Source organism: Petromyzon marinus, chromosome 73 (assembly GCF_048934315.1).
Source record: "Petromyzon marinus isolate PM22_M1 ecotype Great Lakes invasive population chromosome 73, UKy_Petmar_22M1.pri1.0, whole genome shotgun sequence".
NCBI lineage: Eukaryota > Metazoa > Chordata > Hyperoartia > Petromyzontiformes > Petromyzontidae > Petromyzon > Petromyzon marinus.
This window is the reverse complement of record NC_133739.1, coordinates 9353479-9376983: the sequence shown is the minus strand read 5'-3', so window position 1 is coordinate 9376983 and position 23505 is coordinate 9353479. Positions and strand designations below refer to the sequence as shown.

The window sequence follows — 23505 nt, the reverse complement described above, 5'->3', positions numbered from 1 at the left end:
AGACACACAGAGAGACACACAGAGACACAGAGACACACAGAGACACACAGAGACACACAGAGAGACACAGAGACACACAGAGACACACACAGACACAGAGACACACACAGAGACACAGAGACACACACAGACACACACAGACACAGAGACACAGAGACACACACAGAGAGACACGGAGACACACAGAGACACAGAGACACACAGAGACACACAGAGACACACAGAGATACACAGAGACACACAGAGATACACACAGACACAGAGACACATAGAGACACACAGAGACACACACACAGAGACACACACAGACACACAGACACCCAGAGATACACAGACACACACAGACACACAGAGACACACAGAGACACACACAGAGACACACAGAGACACACAGACACAAAGACACACACAGAGACACACAGAGACACACAGACACAGAGACAAAGATCCCCCAGGTGGACTCGACAGGCTGACAGAGGCAAGTGCTGTGGACGAGGGTCTATGAAGGCCGGCACTAGTCACACACAGAGACACACACACACAGAGACACACAGAGACACACACACAGAGACACACACATAGAGACACACACATAGAGACACACACACAGAGACACACACACAGAGATACACACACACAGACACACACACAGACACAGAGACACACAGAGACACACACAGACACAGAGACACAAAGACACACACAGAGACACACAGAGACACACAAAGACACAGAGACAAAGATCCCCCAGGTGGACTCGACAGGCTGACAAGAGGCAAGTGCTGTGGACGATGGTCTATGCACTAGTCACACACAGACACACAGAGACACACACACAGAGACACACAGAGACACACACACAGAAACACACACAGAGACACACAGAGACACACACAGACACAGAGAGACACAGAGACACACAGAGACACACACAGACACACAGAGATACACACAGACACACACAGACACAGAAACACACAGAAACACACAGACAGAGACACACACAGAGACACACAAACACACACACAGAGACACACAGACAGAGACATACAGAGACACACACAGACACACACAGACACACACAGAGACACACAGAGACACACACAGAGACACACACAGACACACACAGAGACACACACAGACACACACGCAAACACACACAGAGACACACACACAGACACACAGAAACACACAGACACACAAACACACGCAGACACACACACAGAGACACACAGACAGAGACACACAGACACACAGACAGAGACACACAGAGACACACACAGAGACACACACAGAGACACACACAGACACACACAGACACACAGACACACACGCAAACATACACAGAGACAGACACACAACAACAACCGCCATTCGCCACTAAGTGGCGGTGACGTCACCACGACGCTTGTGCCAGGCTATGTGCACCCTGAGGCCACGTGAAGTGTCGAACGCCCGCTGGCAGGAGGTCACGGGGCAGACCCAGGTGCCACGGGTCGACTGACTGAGATGACTGGCTGATGCACCACCTGTGCCCCCTACTGTGCCAATCCGCTGTGCTTTAGCCACCCGGCGCTCCGCTCGTTGTTCTGAGCGTCGCTCCTCCGCCCTCCGTTGTTGTTGGAGGGCGACTGCCTCCAACTGCCCAGTAGCATCCTTCACGAGCCTCCTCCACAGAGGCCGATCTTGACACCGCTGGTACCAGTCATCGGCAAGTCCACTCAGCTCCACGTCCTCCTGTACCACATCACTCCATCTCTTCTCTAGCCCGTGCCGCGCCCGCTTAGCCCCCTCAATCCGGCCGAACAAAAGCTGTTTCGGCATGCGGTGGCTGGGCATGCGGGCTACATGACCCAGCCATCGCAGCCTTGCCCGCCGGAGGAGCTCACCGATGGGACCCTGCCCAGATCTTTCAAGGATTTGTGAGCTCCTCACACAATCCAGTCTGGTTAAACCCAGGATGGATCGTAGGCAGGCCAGCCTAAATGTTTCTAACCGGCGAAGATGTTCCATTAGGGGGGTCCACGTTTCGCAAGCGTAGAGAAGGGAGGGAATGACCGTGGCCGAGAAGACCTGAAGCTTAGTGCGGAGCGACAGACCAGGTAGCTTCCACACAGCGTTATGCAAGCAATGAAAAGATATTGCCGCTCGACTGATTCGGAGTGAGACCTCTGCTGTTAAACTGGAGCCAGTCATAAGCACACTGCCCAGGTATGGGAAACTCTCCACTCTCTCCACAACTGCCCCATCACCGATTGGGAGTTGTGGGGGTGGAGTGTCCGATGGTACAAAATACCCAGGCAGGTGCTTAGTTTTGGTGGGGCTGATGGTAAGGCCCCACCTCTTAGTGGCACGCTCCAGTCTCAGCAGCAGCGTCTCCAACTCCTCCTCTGAATGAGCAGCTATTACCAAATCATAAGCATACATAACGTGGTTGAGCAATAGGGAGCCATCCCTTGACCGCACCTGGGCATCGATCAGCCTCCCATTATATCTGTACCATATGGAGATTCCCCCGGTACAGCTATTGAAGGCTTCACGAACTACGTGGTCAAAATAGATGTTAAATAATGTGGGAGCCAGAGGACATCCCTGTCGCACCCCAAGGTGTACAGGGAATGGCTCTGACTCCCGGCCACGTAGTTTTACCCGGGCCCGCTCACCATCATGAAGGTCCTTAATGATCGTGAGCAGAGGGTCAGGTACTCCAAAAGCACGAAGAACAACCCAGAGCCCAGGCCTACTGATGGTATCATAGGCCTTGACCAGGTCAATAAAGCAGAGATGTAGGTCTTGTTGGAATTCCCTACACCTCTGCTGTAGCAGACGGACAGAAAATATGGCATCTGTGCAGGACCGCCCTTTCCTGAAACCGCATTGGGGCTCCACAAGCCTCTCCTCAGCATGCCTGGCAAGGCGATGCTGAATAATCCTTGCCAGGACCTTTCCCGGCACACTGAGGAGTGAGATGCCCCTGTAGTTGTTACAGTCTGTGCGGTCCCCTTCTTAAAAGGGGGACCACCAGGGCATCCTTCCAATCCTGCGGAACCCGTCCAGTGGTCCAGACTGTTGTTATGATGTCATATAGGGCAGTCTGTGCACAAACGCCACCCTCCCTCAGCATTTCGCTTGGGAGATCATCTCTGCCCGCTGCCTTTCCTGGTCTCAGACTCTGGATCGCCTTCAGTACTTCCTCAGCAGATGGCACTTCAGCCAGCCACTCACAGGGGGTGACTTCTTCCAATATTTGAGGCACCGCAGCCTCAGCAGGGTTATCCCCACTTTGTGCCACGATGTTTTCCATGTGGAGGGATTTCCCCTCCCCCAGGACCTCACAGAAATGCTCAGCAAATCTGCAAACCTGTTGCTGGGGGTCGGAGATTGGATCACCGTTCTTTCCCCTAATGATGGTAATAGGTGTGGCGCTGCAGGTTACTTTTTTGATGGAGTTAAATAGAGATTTGTGATCACGGGCCACTGAGGCAGACTCCATCTCCTCAGCAACCCGCGACCACCACCCATCCTTGCAGCGCCTCACGGCTCTCCGAACCTCCGAGCGAAGGCTGCGGTAAACCTCCTCATTCTCTGACGTGGGATTCTGTAGCCGATGACAGTGGGCCTGTCGCTTTTTCTCAACACAGACACACATGCAGACACACACGCAGACACACACACAGACACACACACACACAGACACACACGCAAACACAAAGACACAGACACACGCACACATAGACACACACGCAGACACAGACACACACAGACACACACACACACGCAGACACACACAGACACACACGCAAACACAGAGACACAGACACATGCAGACATAGACATACACGCAGACACAGACACACACACACAGACACACACAGAGACACACGCAGACACACACAGAAACACAGACACACAAAGACAAAGGTCCCCCGTGTAGCCTCTAGCAGGCTGTAGTGAGTGAGTGGGCGGGTGGGTGAGCGGGTGAGTGGTTGAGTGAGTGGGCGAGTGAGTGGGCGAATGGGTAGGTGAGTGGGTAGGTGAGTGGAAGAGTGGGTGGGTGAGTGAGTGAGTAGGTGAGTGGGTAGGTGAGTGAGTGAGTAGGTGAGAGTGTAGGTGAGTGAGTAGGTGAGTAGGTGAGTGAGTAGGTGAGTGTGTAGGTGAGTGAGTAGGTGAGTAGGTGAGTGAGTAGGTGAATGAGTAGGTGAGTAGGTGAGTGAGCAGGTGAGTGAGTAGGTGAGTGAGTAGCTGAGTGAGTAGGTGAGTGTGTAGGTGAGTGAGTGAGTAGGTGAGTGAGTAGGTGAGTGAGTAGCTGAGTGAGTAGGTGAGTGAGTGAGTGAGTAGGTGAGTGAGTGTGTAGGTGAGTGAGTGGGTAGGTGAGTAGGTGAGTGAGTAGGTGAGTGAGTAGGTGAGTGAGTAGGTGAGTGAGTAGGTGAGTAGGTGAGTGAGTAGGTGAGTGAGTAGCTGAGTGAGTGAGTGAGTAGGTGAGTGAGTAGCTGAGTGAGTAGGTGAGTGAGTGAGTAGGTGAGTGAGTAGGTGAGTGAGTGAGTAGGTGAGTAGCTGAGTGTGTAGGTGAGTGAGTGAGTGAGTAGGTGAGTGAGTAGGTGAGTGAGTAGGTGAGTGAGTAGGTGAGTGAGTAGGTGAGTGAGTAGCTGAGTGAGTAGGTGAGTGAGTGAGCAGGTGAGTGAGTGAGTAGGTGAGTGAGTAGGTGAGTGAGTAGGTGAGTGAGTAGCTGAGTGAGTAGGTGAGTGAGTGAGTAGGTGAGTGAGTAGCTGAGTGAGTAGCTGAGTGGGTAGGTGAGTGAGTGATTGAGTAGGTGAGTGAGTGGGTGAGTAGGTGAGTGAGTAGGTGAGTGAGTGTGTAGGTGAGGGAGTGAGTGAGTAGGTGAGTGAGTAGGTGAGTGAGTGAGTAGGTGAGTAGGTGAGTGAGTGAGTGAGTAGGTGAGTGAGTAGGTGAGTAGGTGAGTGAGTGAGTGAGTAGCTGAGTGAGTAGGTGAGTGAGTAGGTGAGTGAGTGAGTGAGTAGGTGAGTGAGTAGGTGAGTGAGTGAGTAGCTGAGTGGGTAGGTGAGTGAGTAGGTGGGTGAGTAGGTGGGTGAGTAGGTGAGTAGGTGAGTGAGTGAGTGAGTAGGTGAGTGAGTGAGTGAGTAGGTGAGTGAGTAGGTGAGTGAGTGAGTAGCTGAGTGGGTAGGTGAGTGAGTAGGTGGGTGAGTAGGTGGGTGAGTAGGTGAGTAGGTGAGTGAGTGAGTAGGTGAGTGAGTAGGTGAGTGAGTGAGTGAGTAGGTGAGTGAGTAGGTGAGTGTGTAGGTGAGTAGGTGAGTGAGTGAGTAGGTGAGTGAGTGAGTAGGTGAGTGTGTAGGTGAGTAGGTGAGTGAGTAGGTGAGTGAGTAGGTGAGTGAGTGAGTAGGTGAGTGAGTGAGTGAGTAGGTGAGTGAGTGAGTAGGTGAGTGAGTGAGTAGGTGAGTGAGTGAGTGAGTAGGTGAGTGAGTGAGTAGGTGAGTGAGTGAGTGAGTAGGTGAGTGAGTGAGTGAGTAGGTGAGTGAGTGAGTAGGTGAGTGAGTGAGTGAGTAGGTGAGTGAGTGAGTAGGTGAGTGAGTGAGTGAGTAGGTGAGTAGGTGAGTGGGAGGCTGAGAGTACTCACGACGGAGCGACACTCCCCATGCTGCACCAGAAGCACCTCCCTGCCAGTGGTGGCCAGCACGCTCACCGGGCCGCCCGGCACGCTCACCGGGCCGCCCGGCACGCTCACCGGGCCGCCCGGCACCGGCAGCACGGCCCAGCAGCTGGGGCTAGGCAGGACCCCTAGCGGGGGCGTGGAACAAACCGTGTCTCACTACCCTGTGTCTCACTACCCTGTGTCTCACTACCCTGTGTCTCACTACCCTGTGTCTCACTACCCTGTGTCTCACTACCCTGTGTCTCACTACCCTGTGTCTCACTACCCTGTGTCTCACTACCCTGTGTCTCACTACCCTGTGTCTCACTACCCTGTGTCTCACTACCCTGTGTCTCACTACCCTGTGTCTCACTACCCTGTGTCTCACTACCCTGTGTCTCACTACCCTGTGTCTCACTACCCTGTGTCTCACTACCCTGTGTCTCACTACCCTGTGTCTCACTACCCTGTGTCTCACTACCCTGTGTCTCACTACCCTGTGACTCACTACCCTGTGTCTCACTACCCTGTGTCTCACTACCCTGTGTCTCACTACCCTGTGTCTCACTACCCTGTGTCTCACTACCCTGTGTCTCACTACCCTGTGTCTCACTACCCTGTGTCTCACTACCCTGTGTCTCACTACCCTGTGTCTCACTACCCTGTGTCTCACTACCCTGTGTCTCACTACCCTGTGTCTCACTACCCTGTGTCTCACTACCCTGTGTCTCACTACCCTGTGTCTCACTACCCTGTGTCTCACTACCCTGTGTCTCACTACCCTGTGTCTCACTCCCACGTGTCTCACTACCCTGTGTCTCACTACCCTGTGTCTCACTACCCTGTGTCTCACTACCCCGTGTCTCACTCCCCCGTGTCTCACTACCCTGTGTCTCACTCCCCGTGTCTCACTCCCACGTGTCTCACTACCCTGTGTCTCACTCCCCACGTGTCTCACTCCGTGTCTCACTCCACCGTGTCTCACTACCCACGTGTCTCACTCCCCACGTGTCTCACTCCCCACGTGTCTCACTCCCCGTGTCTCACTCCCCACGTGTCTCACTCCCCACGTGTCTCACTCCCCGTGTCTCACTCCCCACGTGTCTCACTCCCCGTGTCTCACTCCCCGTGTCTCACTCCCCGTGTCTCACTCCCCTGTGTCTCACTCCCCCGTGTCTCACTCCCCGTGTCTCACTCCCCTGTGTCTCACTCCCCCGTGTCTCACTCCCACGTGTCTCACTCCCACGTGTCTCACTCCCCACGTGTCTCACTCCCCACGTGTCTCACTCCCCACGTGTCTCACTCCCACGTGTCTCACTCCGTGTCTCACTCCCCGTGTCTCACTCCCCCGTGTCTCACTCCTCCGTGTCTCACTCCCCACGTGTCTCACTCCCCCGTGTCTCACTCCCCGTGTCTCACTCCCACGTGTCTCACTCCACCGTGTCTCACTCCCAAGTGTCTCACTCCCCTGTGTCTCACTCCCCGTGTCTCTCTCCCCACGTGTCTCTCTCCCCACGTGTCTCACTCCCCTGTGTCTCACTCCCAAGTGTCTCACTCCCCTGTGTCTCACTCCCCGTGTCTCACTCCACGTGTCTCACTCCCCGTGTCTCACTCCCCCGTCTCACTCCCCCGTGTCTCACTCCCACGTGTCTCACTCCCACGTGTCTCACTCCCCGTGTCTCACTCCCCACGTGTCTCACTCCGTGTCTCACTCCCACGTGTCTCACTCCCCGTGTCTCACTCCGTGTCTCACTCCGTGTCTCACTCCCCACGTGTCTCACTCCGTGTCTCACTCCCCACGTGTCTCACTCCCACGTGTCTCACTCCGTGTCTCACTCCCACGTGTCTCACTCCGTGTCTCACTCCCACGTGTCTCACTCCCATGTGTCTCACTCCGTGTCTCACTCCCCACGTGTCTCACTCCACGTGTCTCACTCCCACGTGTCTCACTCCCACGTGTCTCACTCCGTGTCTCACTCCCCACGTGTCTCACTCCCCGTGTCTCACTCCCACGTGTCTCACTCCCACGTGTCTCACTCCGTGTCTCACTCCCCACGTGTCTCACTCCCCGTGTCTCACTCCCCGTGTCTCACTCCCCGTGTCTCACTCCGTGTCTCACCCCGTGTCTCACTCCCACGTGTCTCACTCCGTGTCTCACTCCCACGTGTCTCACTCCGTGTCTCACTCCCCGTGTCTCACTCCCACGTGTCTCACTCCGTGTCTCAATCCCCACGTGTCTCACTCCCCCGTGTCTCACTCCCCGTGTCTCACTCCCCTGTGTCTCACTCCCCACGTGTCTCACTCCCACGTGCCTCACACCCCTGTGTCTCACTACCCTGTGTCTCACTCCCATGTGTCTCACTCCGTGTCTCACTCCCCACGTGTCTCACTTCCACGTGTCTCACACCCCTGTGTCTCACTACCCTGTGTCTCACTCCCCGTGTCTCACTCCGTGTCTCACTCCCCACGTGTCTCACTCCCCACGTGTCTCACTCCCCACGTGTCTCACTCCCCACGTGTCTCACTACCCACGTGTCTCACTCCCCCGTGTCTCACTCCGTGTCTCACTCCCCACGTGTCTCACTCCCCACGTGTCTCACTCCCCACGTGTCTCACTCCCCACGTGTCTCACTCCCACGTGTCTCACTCCGTGTCTCACTCCCCACGTGTCTCACTCCCCGTGTCTCACTCCCCGTGTCTCACTCCCCACGTGTCTCACTCCCCACGTGTCTCACTCCCCACGTGTCTCACTCCCACGTGTCTCACTCCGTGTCTCACTCCCACGTGTCTCACTCCTCCTCCCGTGTCTCACTCCACATGTCTCACTCCCCTGTGTCTCACTCCCCTGTGTCTCACTCCACGTGTCTCACTCCCCATGTGTCTCACTCCCCACGTGTCTCACTCCCCACGTGTCTCACTCCCCACGTGTCTCACTCCCCATGTCTCACTCCCCTGTGTCTCACTCCCCGTGTCTCAATCCCCACGTGTCTCACTCCCCACGTGTCTCTCTCCCCCGTGTCTCACTCCCCCGTGTCTCACTCCCCCGTGTCTCACTCCTCACGTGACTCACTCCCACGTGTCTCACTCCCACGTGTCTCACTCCCACGTGTCTCACTCCCCACGTGTCTCACTCCCTGTGTCTCACTCCCCTGTGTCTCACTCCGTGTCTCTCTCCGTGTCTCACTCCCCACGTGTCTCACTCCCCCCGTGTCTCACTCCACGTGTCTCACTCCCCACGTGTCTCACTCCGTGTCTCACTCTCCCCGTGTCTCACTCTCCACGTGTCTCACTCCCACGTGTCTCTCTCCCCGTGTCTCACTCCCCTGTGTCTCACTCCCCACGTGTCTCTCTTTCCGTGTCTCTCTCCCCACGTGTCTCTCTCTCCCCATGTGTCTCTCTCTCCCCGTGTCTCTCCCCGTGTCTCTCTCCCCGTGTCTCTCTCTGCCCGTGTCTCTCTCTCCCCGTGTCTCTCCCCCCGTGTCTCTCTCCCCACGTGTCTCTCTCTCCCCATGTGTCTCTCTCTCCCCGTGTCTCTCCCCGTGTCTCTCTCCCCGTGTCTCTCTCTGCCCGTGTCTCTCTCTCCCCGTGTCTCTCCCCCCGTGTCTCTCTCCCCACGTGTCTCTCTCCCCCCCGTGTCTCTCCCCGCCGTGTCTCTCCCCACGTGTCTCTCCCCCCCGTGTCTCTCCCCCCGTGTCTCTCTCCCCGTGTCTCTCTCTCCCCGTGTCTCTCCCCCCGTGTCTCTCTCCCCACGTGTCTCTCTCCCCACGTGTCTCTCTCTCCCCGTGTCTCTCTCTCCCCGTGTCTCTCTCTCCCCGTGTCTCTCTCTCCCCGTGTCTCTCTCTCCCCGTGTCTCTCTCTCCCCGTGTCTCTCTCTCCCCGTGTCTCTCTCTCCACGTGTCTCTCTCCCCGTGTCTCTCTCCCCGTATCTCTCTCCCCGTGTCTCTCTCCCCACGTGTCTCTCTCTCCCCGTGTCTCTCTCTCCCCACGTGTCTCTCTCTCCCCGTGTCTCTCTCTCCCCGTGTCTCTCTCTCCCCGTGTCTCTCTCTCCACGTGTCTCTCTCCCCGTGTCTCTCTCTCCCCGTGTCTCTCTCCCCGTGTCTCTCCCCATGTCTCTCTCCCCACGTGTCTCTCTCTCCCCGTGTCTCTCTCTCCCCGTGTCTCCACCCCTCGTGTCTCCCCCCATGTCTCCCCCCCGTGTCTCCCCCCCCCCCGTGTCTCCCCCCCGTGTCTCTCTCTCCCCCGTGTCTCTCTCTCCCCCGTGTCTCTCTCTCCCCCGTGTCTCTCTCTCCCCACGTGTCTCTCTCTCCCCACGTGTCTCTCCCCTCGTGTCTCCCCGTGTCTCCCCCCCCCGTGTCCCCCCCCCGTGTCTCTCCCCGTGTCTCCCCCCCGTGTCTCCCCACGTGTCTCGCTCCCCCCGTGTCTCTCTCCCCGTGTCTCCCCCCCGTGTCTCTCTCTCCACGTGTCTCCCCCCCGTGTCTCTCTCCCCACGTGTCTCTCTCTCCACGTGTCTCCCCCCGTGTCTCCCCCCCGTGTCCCCCCGTGTCTCCCCCCGTGTCTCTCTCTCCCCGTGTCTCCCCACGTGTCTCGCTCCCCCCGTGTCTCTCTCCCCGTGTCTCCCCCCCGTGTCTCTCTCTCCCCGTGTCTCCCCCCGTGTCTCCCCCCCCGTGTCCCCCCGTGTCCCCCCCCCGTGTCTCCCCCCCGTGTCCCCCCGTGTCTCCCCCGTGTCTCTCTCTCCCCGTGTCTCCCCCCGTGTCTCCCCCCGTGTCTCTCTCCCGTGTCTCTCTCTCCCACGTGTCTCACTCCCCCGTGTCTCTCTCTCCCCGTGTCTCTCCCCCGTGTCTCTCTCTCCCCGTGTCTCCCCCCGTGTCTCCCCCCCGTGTCTCCCCCCCCCGTGTCTCCCCGTGTCTCCCCCCCAGGTACCCGGTGTCTCGGGGAGACGCCGGAGCCTGAGGCTGTCCGTGTTGTCCGCGAGGACAAATCTGGAGACTCCGCCGGTGAGCAGCGCAAGGCCCGTCCCAGACGGAGACACGAAGACACACGCGGACACAGCACGCAGGGTCTTCACGTCCTGAGACACACAGGGAGACAACACAGGGAGACACAGAGAGTCTTCACGTCCTGAGACACGCAGAGACACAGGGAGACACAGAGACACACAGGGAGACACAGAGACACACAGGGAGACACAGGGAGACACAGAGACACACAGGGAGACACAGAGACACACAGGGAGACACAGAGACACAGAGACACACAGGGAGACACAGAGACACAGAGACACACAGAGACACAGAGACACACAGGGAGACACACAGAGACACAGGGAGACACACGCGGAGACAGCACGCAGAGTCTTCACGTCCTGAGACACAGGGAGACAGAGACACAGAGACACAGAGACACAGAGACACAGAGAGTCTTCACGTCCTGAGACACACAGAGACACAGAGGGAGACACACAGAGACACACAGGGAGACACACAGGGAGACAGAGAGAGTCTTCACGTCCTGAGACACACAGAGACACAGAGACACAGAGAGTCTTCACGTCCTGAGACAACACAGAGACACAGGGAGACACAGAGACAGCACGCAGAGTCTTCACGTCCTGAGACACGCAGAGACACGGGGAGACAGAGACACAGAGACACACAGGGAGACAGAGAGAGTCTTCACGTCCTGAGACACACAGAGACACACAGAGAGACACAGAGACACAGAGACAGCACGCAGAGTCTTCACGTCCTGAGACACACAGAGACACACAGGGAGACACAGACACAGAGACACACAGGGAGACACAGAGAGTCTTCACGTCCTGAGACACGCAGAGACACAGGGAGACACAGAGACACACAGGGAGACACAGAGACACACAGGGAGACACAGAGACATAGAGACACACAGGGAGACACAGAGACACACAGGGAGACACAGAGACACAGAGACACACAGGGAGACACAGAGACACACAGAGACACAGAGACACACAGGGAGACACACAGAGACACACAGAGAGACACACGCGGAGACAGCACGCAGAGTCTTCACGTCCTGAGACACGCAGACACACAGAGACACAGAGACACAGAGAGTCTTCACGTCCTGAGACACGCAGACACACAGGGAGACACACACAGACACACAGAGACACAGAGACACAGAGACAGCACGCAGAGTCTTCACGTCCTGAGACACGCAGACACACAGGGAGACACACAGGGAGACACAGGGAGACACACAGAGAGAGACACACAGAGTCTTCACGTCCTGAGACACACAGAGAGAGACACACAGAGAGTCTTCACGTCCTGAGACATGCAGGGAGACAGAGAGACACACAGGGAGACACACAGGGAGACACACGGAGACACACAGAGACACACAGGGAGACAGGGAGACACACAGAGACACACAGGGAGACACACAGAGACACACAGAGACACACAGGGAGACAGGGAGACACACAGAGACACACAGAGAGTCTTCACGTCCTGAGACACGCAGAGACACACAGGGAGACACACAGAGAGACACACAGGGAGACACACAGGGAGACACAGAGGGAGACACAGAGACACACAGGGAGACAGCACGCAGAGTCTTCACGTCCTGAGACACGCAGGGAGACATAGACACAGAGACACACAGGGAGACACACAGGGAGAAACACAGAGACAGTCTTCACGTCCTGAGACACACAGAGACACACAGAGACACACGCGGAGACAGCACGCAGAGTCTTCACGTCCTGAGACCCACAGAGAGAGACACACAGAGAGTCTTCACGTCCTGAGACACGCAGGGAGACAGGGAGACACACAGAGACACACAGAGACACAGAGAGTCTTCACGTCCTGAGACACGCAGAGACACACAGGGAGACACAGAGACAGCACGCAGAGTCTCCACGTCCTGAGACAACACAGAGACACACAGAGACACGCAGGGAGACACACAGGGAGACACACAGGGAGACACACAGAGACACACAGGGAGACACACAGAGACACACGCGGAGACAGCACGCAGAGTCTTCACGTCCTGAGACACGCAGAGACACACAGGGAGACACAGAGACAGCACGCAGAGTCTCCACGTCCTGAGACAACACAGAGACACACAGAGACACGCAGGGAGACACACAGGGAGACACACAGGGAGACACACAGAGACACACGCGGAGACAGCACGCAGAGTCTTCACGTCCTGAGACACGCAGAGACACACAGGGAGACACAGAGACACACAGAGACACAGGGAGACACACGCAGAGACACACAGGGAGACACAGAGACACACAGAGACACAGGGAGACACACGCAGAGACACACAGGGAGACAGGGAGACACACAGGGAGACACACAGGGACAGCACAGAGAGTCTTCACATCCTGAGACACACAGAGACACACAGGGAGACACAGAGACACACAGAGACACACAGAGACACACAGGGAGACACACAGAGACACACAGAAAGACACAGAGAGACACACAGAGACACACAGGGAGACACAGGGAGACACACAGAGACACACAGGGAGACACACAGGGAGACACACAGAGACACACAGAGACACACAGGGAGACACACAGAGACACACAGAGACACACAGGGAGACACGCGGAGACAGCACGCAGAGTCTTCACGTCCTGAGACACGCAGAGACACACAGGGAGACACACAGGGAGACACACAGAGAGACACACAGGGAGACACACAGGGAGACACACAGAGAGACACACAGGGAGACACACAGAGAGTCTTCACGTCCTGAGACACGCAGAGACACACAGGGAGACACAGAGACACACAGGGAGACAGCACGCAGAGTCTTCACGTCCTGAGACACGCAGGGAGACAGGGAGACACACAGAGAGACACAGAGACAACGCGGAGTCTTCACGTCCTGAGACACGCAGGGAGACACACAGGGAGACACAGAGACACACAGAGTCTTCACGTCCTGAGACACACAGGGAGACAGGGAGACACACAGAGACACACAGGGAGACACACAGGGAGAAACACAGAGACACAGTCTTCACATCCTGAGACACGCAGGGAGACAGAGACACAGAGACACACAGAGAGTCTTCACGTCCTGAGACACGCAGAGACACAGGGAGACACACAGAGAGACACACAGAGACACACAGAGAGACACACAGAGACACGCAGGGAGACACACAGAGACACACAGAGAGACACACAGAGACACACAGGGAGACACACAGGGAGACACAGGGAGACACACAGGGAGACACACAGGGAGACACACAGAGACTACCCATGGTGAATGTGCGGATGAAGGTTCCATGTTGGTCATACACCAGCACCTGTAGTAGTAGTGTAGTAGTAGTGTAGTAGTAGTAGTGTAGTAGTAGTAATGTAGTAGTAGTGTAGTAGTAGTGTAGTAGTAGTAGTGTAGTAGTAGTGTAGTAGTAGTAGTGTAGTAGTAGTGTAGTAGTAGTAGTGTACTAGTAGTGGTAGTGTAGTAGTGTAGTAGTAGTAGTGTACTAGTAGTGTAGTAGTGTAGTATTAGGGTAGTAGTAGTAGTAGTGTAGTAGTAGTGGTAGTGTAGTAGTAGTGTAGTAGTAGTGTAGTAGTAGTAGTGTACTAGTAGTGGTAGTGTAGTAGTGTAGTAGTAGTGTAGTAGTGTAGTAGTAGTGGTAGTGTAGTAGTAGTGTAGTAGTAGTAGTGTAGTAGTAGTGTAGTAGTGTACTAGTACACTACTAGTACTAGTAGTGTACTAGTACTAGTAGTGTACTAGTACACTACTAGTACTAGTAGTGTACTAGTAGTAGTGTACTAGTACTACTAGTGTAGTACTAGTGTACTAGTGGTACTAGTGGTAGTGGTAGTGGTGACTCACAGTCCCCATGGTGAAGGTGCGGATGAAGGTTCCGTGCTGGTCGTACACCAGCACCTGTAGTAGTACTAGTGTAGTAGTAGTGTACTAGTAGTGTACTAGTACACTCCTAGTACTAGTAGTACTAGTAGTGGTACTAGTGGTTCTAGTACTGGTGACTCACGGTCCCCATGGTGAAGGTGCGGATGAAGGTTCCGTGCTGGTCGTACACCAGCACCTGTACTAGTAGTAGTGTACTACTAGTGTACTAGTACTAGTAGTGTAGTACTAGTAATGTACTAGTACTAGTGACTTACAGTCCCCATGGTGAAGGTGCGGATGAAGGTTCCGTGCTGGTCGTACACCAGCACCTGTAGTAGTAGTAGTGTACTAGTAGTACTAGTAGTAGTGTACTAGTAGTGTACTAGTACTAGTAGTACTAGTACTACTGGTAGTACTAGTACTAGTGACTTACAGTCCCCATGGTGAAGGTGCGGATGAAGGTTCCGTGCTGGTCGTACACCAGCACCTGTAGTAGTAGTAGTGTACTAGTGTACTAGTACACTAGTACACTAGTAGTAGTGGTACTAGTACTAGTGACTTACAGTCCCCATGGTGAAGGTGCGGATGAAGGTTCCGTGCTGGTCGTACACCAGCACCTGTAGTAGTACTAGTGTAGTAGTAGTAGTGTACTAGTAGTAGTGTAGTAGTGTACTACTAGTGTACTAGTGGTAGTAGTGGTACTAGTAGTGGTGGTGACTCACGGTCCCCATGGTGATGGTGCGGATGAAGGTTCCGTGCTGGTCGTACACCAGCACCTGTAGTAGTAGTAGTGTACTACTAGTGTACTACTAGTACTAGTAGTGTACTAGTAGTGTACTAGTAGTAGTACTAGTACTAGTGACTCACGGTCCCCATGGTGAAGGTGCGGATGAAGGTTCCGTGCTGGTCGTACACCAGCACCTGTAGTAGTAGTGTAGTGTAGTAGTGTAGTAGTAGTGTACTAGTGGTACTGGTGGTACTAGTAGTAGTGGTACTAGTAGTGTAGTACTAGTACTGGTGACTCACGGTCCCCATGGTGAAGGTGCGGATGAAGGTTCCGTGCTGGTCGTACACCAGCACCTGTAGTAGTGTAGTAGTAGTAGTGTAGTAGTGTACTAGTACTAGTACTACTAGTGTACTACTAGTAGTAGTGGTAGTAGTGGTGGTGACTCACGGTCCCCATGGTGAAGGTGCGGATGAAGGTTCCGTGCTGGTCGTACACCAGCACCTGTACTAGTACTAGTGTAGTAGTGTACTAGTACTACTAGTGTACTACTAGTACTAGTAGTGTACTAGTACTGGTGACTTACAGTCCCCATGGTGAAGGTGCGGATGAAGGTTCCGTGCTGGTCGTACACCAGCACCTGTACTAGTGTAGTACTAGTGGTACTGGTGGTACTAGTAGTACTAGTAGTGGTACTAGTGGTACTAGTACACTAGTACTAGTGACTTACAGTCCCCATGGTGAAGGTGCGGATGAAGGTTCCGTGCTGGTCGTACACCAGCACCTGTAGTAGTGTAGTAGTAGTAGTGTAGTAGTAGTAGTGTAGTAGTAGTGTACTAGTACTACTAGTACTAGTAGTGTACTAGTGGTACTAGTAGTGGTAGTGACTTACGGTCCCCATGGTGAAGGTGCGGATGAAGGTTCCGTGCTGGTCGTACACCAGCACCTGTAGTAGTACTAGTGTAGTAGTAGTAGTGTACTAGTAGTAGTGTAGTAGTGTACTACTAGTGTACTAGTGGTAGTAGTGGTAGTAGTGGTACTAGTAGTACTAGTGACTTACAGTCCCCATGGTGAAGGTGCGGATGAAGGTTCCGTGCTGGTCGTACACCAGCACCTGTAGTAGTAGTGTAGTAGTAGTAGTGTACTAGTACTAATAGTACTAGTAGTGGTACTAGTAGTACTAGTACTAGTAGTGTACTAGTGGTACTAGTAGTGGTAGTGACTTACGGTCCCCATGGTGAAGGTGCGGATGAAGGTTCCGTGCTGGTCGTACACCAGCACCTGTAGTAGTGTAGTAGTAGTAGTGTAGTAGTGTACTACTACTAGTACTACTAGTGTACTAGTGGTAGTAGTGGTACTAGTAGTGGTGGTGACTCACGGTCCCCATGGTGAAGGTGCGGATGAAGGTTCCGTGCTGGTCGTACACCAGCACCTGTACTAGTACTAGTGTAGTAGTGTACTAGTACTACTAGTGTACTACTAGTACTAGTAGTGTACTAGTACTGGTGACTTACGGTCCCCATGGTGAAGGTGCGGATGAAGGTTCCGTGCTGGTCGTACACCAGCACCTGTAGTAGTAGTAGTGTAGTAGTAGTGTACTAGTAGTAGTGTAGTAGTAGTGTACTAGTACTACTAGTGTAGTACTAGTGTACTAGTAGTGTACTACTAGTGTACTACTAGTACTAGTGGTAGTGGTACTAGTACTAGTGACTCACAGTCCCCATGGTGAAGGTGCGGATGAAGGTTCCGTGCTGGTCATACACCAGCACCTGTAGTAGTAGTAGTGTAGTAGTAGTGGTGTAGTAGTAGTGTAGTAGTAGTAGTGTAGTAGTGTACTAGTAGTGTACTAGTACTACTAGCGTACTACTAGTGTACTACTAGTACTAGTAGTGTACTAGTACTAGTGACTTACAGTCCCCATGGTGAAGGTGCGGATGAAGGTTCCATGCTGGTCGTACACCAGCACCTGTACTAGTACTAGTGTAGTACTAGTGGTACTGGTGGTACTAGTAGTACTAGTAGTGGTACTAGTGGTACTAGTACACTAGTACTAGTGACTTACAGTCCCCATGGTGAAGGTGCGGATGAAGGTTCCGTGCTGGTCGTACACCAGCACCTGTAGTAGTAGTGGTAGTAGTACTAGTAGTGTACTAGTAGTGTACTAGTGGTACTAGTGGTGGTGGTGACTTACAGTCCCCATGGTGAAGGTGCGGATGAAGGTTCCGTGCTGGTCGTACACCAGCACCTGTAGTAGTACTAGTGTAGTAGTAGTAGTGTACTAGTAGTAGTGTAGCAGTGTACTACTAGTGTACTAGTGGTAGTAGTGGTACTAGTAGTACTAGTGACTTACAGGCCCCATGGTGAAGGTGCGGATGAAGGTTCCGTGCTGGTCGTACACCAGCACCTGTAGTAGTGTAGTAGTAGTAGTGTAGTAGTGTACTAGTACTAGTACTACTAGTGTACTACTAGTAGTAGTGGTAGTAGTGGTGGTGACTCACGGTCCCCATGGTGAAGGTGCGGATGAAGGTTCCGTGCTGGTCGTACACCAGCACCTGTAGTAGTAGTAGTGTACTAGTACTAGTACCACTAGTACTAGTACTAGTGGTAGTAGCGGTGACTCACAGTCCCCATGGTGAAGGTGCGGATGAAGGTTCCGTGCTGGTCGTACACCAGCACCTGTAGTAGTACTAGTGTAGTAGTAGTAGTGTACTAGTAGTAGTGTAGTAGTGTACTAGTAGTGTACTACTAGTGTAGTACTAGTGTAGTACTAGTGTACTAGTAGTGGTAGTGACTCACAGTCCCCATGGTGAAGGTGCGGATGAAGGTTCCGTGCTGGTCGTACACCAGCACCTGTAGTAGTAGTAGTGTAGTAGTAGTGTACTAGTACCACTAGTACTAGTAGTAGTGGTACTAGTGGTACTGGTAGTGGTGACTCACGGTCCCCATGGTGAAGGTGCGGATGAAGGTTCCGTGCTGGTCGTACACCAGCACCTGTACTAGTACTAGTGTAGTACTAGTGGTACTGGTGGTACTAGTAGTACTAGTAGTGGTACTAGTGGTACTAGTACTAGTGACTTACAGTCCCCATGGTGAAGGTGCGGATGAAGGTTCCGTGCTGGTCGTACACCAGCACCTGTAGTAGTACTAGTGTAGTAGTGTACTAGTACTACTAGTGTACTACTAGTGTAGTACTAGTACTAGTAGTGTACTAGTACTAGTGACTTACAGTCCCCATGGTGAAGGTGCGGATGAAGGTTCCGTGCTGGTCGTACACCAGCACCTGTAGTAGTAGTAGTGTAGTAGTAGTAGTGTACTAGTAGTAGTGTAGTAGTGTACTACTAGTGTACTAGTGGTAGTAGTGGTACTAGTAGTGGTGGTGACTCACGGTCCCCATGGTGAAGGTGCGGATGAAGGTTCCGTGCTGGTCGTACACCAGCACCTGTAGTAGTAGTAGTGTAGTAGTAGTGTACTAGTGGTACTGGTGGTACTAGTAGTAGTGGTACTAGTAGTGTAGTACTAGTACTGGTGACTTACAGTCCCCATGGTGAAGGTGCGGATGAAGGTTCCGTGCTGGTCGTACACCAGCACCTGTACTAGTACTAGTGTACTAGTGTACTAGTACTACTAGTGTACTACTAGTACTAGTAGTGTACTAGTAGTGTACCACTAGTACTAGTAGTGGTACTAGTAGTGGTAGTGACTTACAGTCCCCATGGTGAAGGTGCGGATGAAGGTTCCGTGCTGGTCGTACACCAGCACCTGTAGTAGTGTAGTAGTAGTAGTGTAGTAGTGTACTAGTACTAGTAGTGTAGTACTAGTGTAGTACTAGTGTACTACTAGTAGTAGTGTAGTAGTGTACTAGTAGTGTACCACTAGTACTAGTAGTGGTACTAGTAGTGGTAGTGACTTACAGTCCCCATGGTGAAGGTGCGGATGAAGGTTCCGTGCTGGTCGTACACCAGCACCTGTAGTAGTAGTGGTAGTAGTACTAGTAGTGTACTAGTAGTGTACTACTAGTGTACTAGTGGTAGTAGTGGTACTAGTGGTGGTGGTGACTTACAGTCCCCATGGTGAAGGTGCGGATGAAGGTTCCGTGCTGGTCGTACACCAGCACCTGTAGTAGTAGTGGTAGTAGTACTAGTAGTGTACTAGTAGTGTACTACTAGTGTACTAGTGGTAGTAGTGGTACTAGTGGTGGTGGTGACTTACAGTCCCCATGGTGAAGGTGCGGATGAAGGTTCCGTGCTGGTCGTACACCAGCACCTGTAGTAGTGTAGTAGTAGTAGTGTAGTAGTGTACTAGTACTAGTACTACTAGTGTACTACTAGTAGTAGTGGTAGTAGTGGTGGTGACTCACGGTCCCCATGGTGAAGGTGCGGATGAAGGTTCCGTGCTGGTCGTACACCAGCACCTGTAGTAGTACTAGTGTAGTAGTGTACTAGTACTACTAGTGTACTACTAGTGTAGTACTAGTACTAGTAGTGTACTAGTACTAGTGACTTACAGTCCCCATGGTGAAGGTGCGGATGAAGGTTCCGTGCTGGTCGTACACCAGCACCTGTAGTAGTAGTAGTGTACTAGTGTACTAGTACTACTAGTGTACTACTAGTACTAGTAGTGTACTAATAGTACTAGTGGTACTAGTGGTGACTTACAGTCCCCATGGTGAAGGTGCGGATGAAGGTTCCGTGCTGGTCGTACACCAGCACCTGTACTAGTACTAGTGTAGTAGTAGTAGTGTACTAGTGGTACTGGTGGTACTAGTGTACTACTAGTGTAGTACTAGTGTACTAGTGGTACTAGTAGTGGTAGTGACTTACAGTCCCCATGGTGAAGGTGCGGATGAAGGTTCCGTGCTGGTCGTACACCAGCACCTGTAGTAGTAGTAGTGTACTAGTACTAGTACCACTAGTACTAGTACTAGTGGTAGTAGCGGTGACTCACAGTCCCCATGGTGAAGGTGCGGATGAAGGTTCCGTGCTGGTCGTACACCAGCACCTGTAGTAGTGTAGTAGTAGTAGTGTAGTAGTAGTAGTGTAGTAGTGTACTAGTAGTGTACTACTAGTGTAGTACTAGTGTAGTACTAGTGTACTAGTGGTACTAGTGGTGGTGACTTACGGTCCCCATGGTGAAGGTGCGGATGAAGGTTCCGTGCTGGTCGTACACCAGCACCTGTAGTAGTAGTAGTGTAGTAGTAGTAGTGTACTAGTAGTAGTGTACTAGTAGTAGTGTAGTAGTGTACTAGTAGTGTACTACTAGTGTAGTACTAGTGTACCACTAGTACTAGTAGTGGTACTAGTAGTGGTAGTGACTCACGGTCCCCATGGTGAAGGTGCGGATGAAGGTTCCGTGCTGGTCGTACACCAGCACCTGTCCATCCTCCTGCACCACCATCAGCTCCTCACGGTGGGTCCAGCCCAGAGCCAGCACGCGCCCACTCTTCCACTGGGGGGCGTGGCCACGCAGCGGGGGGGGTGTGGCCACGCAGCGGGGGGGGGCGTGGCGACGCAGCGGGGGGCGTGGCGACGCAGCGGGGGGGCGTGGCGACGCAGCAGGAGGCGTGGCGACGCAGCGGGGGGGCGTGACACAATTTAGCGGTCACACAACGGGTGGGGGGGGTGATGGTGGTGATGGTGGTAGTGATGGTAGTGGTGGTAGTGGTGGTAGTAATGGTGGTGGTGATGGTGGTGGTGATGATGGTGATGGTGGTGGTGATGGTGGTGATGGTGGTGGTGATGGTGGTGGTGATGGTGGTGATGGTGGTGATGGTGGTGATGGTGGTGGTGGTGATGGTGGTGATGGTGGTGGTGATGGTGGTGATGGTGGTGGTGATGATGGTGATGATGGTGATGGTGGTGGTGATGATGGTGATGGTGGTGATGGTGGTGATGGTGGTGATGGTGGTGGTGATGATGGTGATGGTGGTGGTGATGGTGGTGATGGTGGTGGTGATGGTGGTGGTGATGGTGGTGATGGTGGTGATGGTGGTGGTGGTGATGGTGGTGATGGTGGTGGTGGTGATGGTGGTGGTGATGGTGGTGGTGATGATGGTGATGGTGGTGGTGATGGTGGTGATGGTGGTGGTGGTGATGGTGGTGATGGTGGTGATGGTGGTGATGGTGGTGGTGGTGATGGTGGTGATGGTGGTGGTGGTGATGGTGGTGATGGTGGTGATGGTGGTAGTGATGGTTGTGGTGATGGTGGTGGTGATGGTGGTGATGGTGGTGATGGTGGTAGTGATGGTTGTGGTGATGGTGGTGGTGATGGTGGTGATGGTGGTGATGGTGGTGATGGTGGTGATGGTGGTGGTGGTGATGGTGGTGGTGGTGATGGTGGTGGTGGTGATGGTGGTGGTGGTGATGGTAGTAGTGATGGTGGTGGTGGTGATGGTGGTGGTGGTGATGGTGGTGGTGGTGGTGGTGATGGTGGTGGTGGTGATGGTGGTGGTGATGGTGGTGATGGTGGTGGTGGTGGTGATGGTGGTGGTGGTGGTGATGGTGGTGGTGGTGATGGTAGTGGTGGTGGTGGTCATGGTGGTGATGGTGGTGGTGATGGTGGTGGTGGTGATGGTGGTGGTGGTGGTGGTGATGGTGGTGATGGTGGTGGTGGTGATGGTGGTGGTGGTGGTGATGGTGGTGGTGATGGTGGTGATGGTGATGGTGGTGGTAGTGGTGATGGTGGTGGTGATGGTGGTGATGGTGGTGGTGATGGTGGTGATGGTGGTGATGGTGGTGGTGATGGTGGTGGTGGTGATGGTGGTGGTGGTGATGGTGGTGGTGGTGGTGGTGATGGTGGTGGTGGTGATGGTGGTGGTGGTGATGGTGGTGGTGGTGGTGATGGTGGTGGTGATGGTGGTGATGGTGGTGATGGTGATGGTGGTGATGGTGGTGGTAGTGGTGATGGTGATGGTGGTGGTAGTGGTGATGGTGATGGTGGTGATGGTGGTGATGGTGGTGGTGATGGTGGTGATGGTGGTGATGGTGGTGATGGTGGTGATGATGGTGATGGTGGTGATGGTGGTGATGGTGGTGATGATGGTGATGGTGGTGATGGTGGTGATGGTGATGGTGGTGATGGTGGTGGTGGTGATGGTGGTGGTAGTGGTGGTGGTGATGGTGGTGGTGGTGGTGATGGTGGTGGTGATGGTGGTGATGGTGGTGATGGTGATGGTGGTGATGGTGGTGGTAGTGGTGATGGTGATGGTGGTGGTAGTGGTGATGGTGGTGGTGGTGGTGGTGGTGATGGTGGTGATGGTGGTGGTGGTGGTGGTGATGGTGGTGATGGTGGTGATGGTGGTGGTGATGGTGGTGGTGGTGATGGTGGTGGTGGTGGTGGTGGTGATGGTGGTGGTGGTGATGGTGGTGGTGGTGATGGTGGTGGTGGTGATGGTGGTGGTGGTGGTGATGGTGGTGGTGATGGTGGTGATGGTGATGGTGGTGATGGTGGTGGTAGTGGTGATGGTGATGGTGGTGGTAGTGGTGATGGTGATGGTGGTGATGGTGGTGATGGTGGTGGTGATGGTGGTGATGGTGGTGGTGATGGTGGTGATGGTGGTGATGGTGGTGATGATGGTGATGGTGGTGATGGTGGTGATGGTGGTGATGGTGGTGATGGTGATGGTGGTGATGGTGGTGGTGGTGATGGTGGTGGTAGTGGTGATGGTGATGGTGGTGGTAGTGGTGATGGTGGTGATGGTGGTGATGGTGGTGGTGATGGTGGTGGTGGTGATGGTGGTGATGGTGGTGGTGGTGATGGTGGTGGTAGTGGTGATGGTGATGGTGGTGATGGTGGTGATGGTGTTGGTGATGGTGGTGGTGATGGTGGTGGTGGTGGTGATGGTGGTGATGGTGGTGGTGGTGATGATGGTGATGGTGGTGATGGTGGTGATGATGGTGATGGTGGTGATGGTGGTGATGATGGTGATGGTGGTGATGGTGGTGATGGTGGTGATGGTGGTGATGATGGTGATGGTGGTGATGGTGGTGATGATGGTGATGGTGGTGGTGATGGTGGTGATGGTGGTGATGATGGTGATGGTGGTGATGGTGGTGATGATGGTGATGGTGGTGATGGTGGTGATGGTGGTGATGGTGGTGATGGTGGTGATGGTGGTGATGATGGTGATGGTGGTGATGGTGGTGGTGGTGGTGATGGTGGTGGTGATGGTGGTGGTGATGGTGGTGGTGGTGATGGTGGTGGTGGTGGTGATGGTGGTGGTGGTGATGGTGGTGGTGGTGA

General features: G+C 53.8%; 1 protein-coding gene across 1 annotated transcript in view; it reads right to left on the bottom strand.

The window, feature by feature from the left end:
- Positions 1–23505, bottom strand: part of LOC116937927 (vacuolar protein sorting-associated protein 16 homolog) — a 56867-nt gene that overhangs the window by 23371 nt on the left and 9991 nt on the right. Inside the window, exons 4-6 of the mRNA XM_076055886.1 lie at positions 20584–20712; positions 10568–10715; positions 5633–5793 (exon numbers count right to left, since the gene is read on the bottom strand). Coding sequence (XP_075912001.1) covers positions 5633–5793; positions 10568–10715; positions 20584–20712 — 438 coding nt within the window. The remainder of the gene's footprint in view (positions 1–5632; positions 5794–10567; positions 10716–20583; positions 20713–23505) is intronic.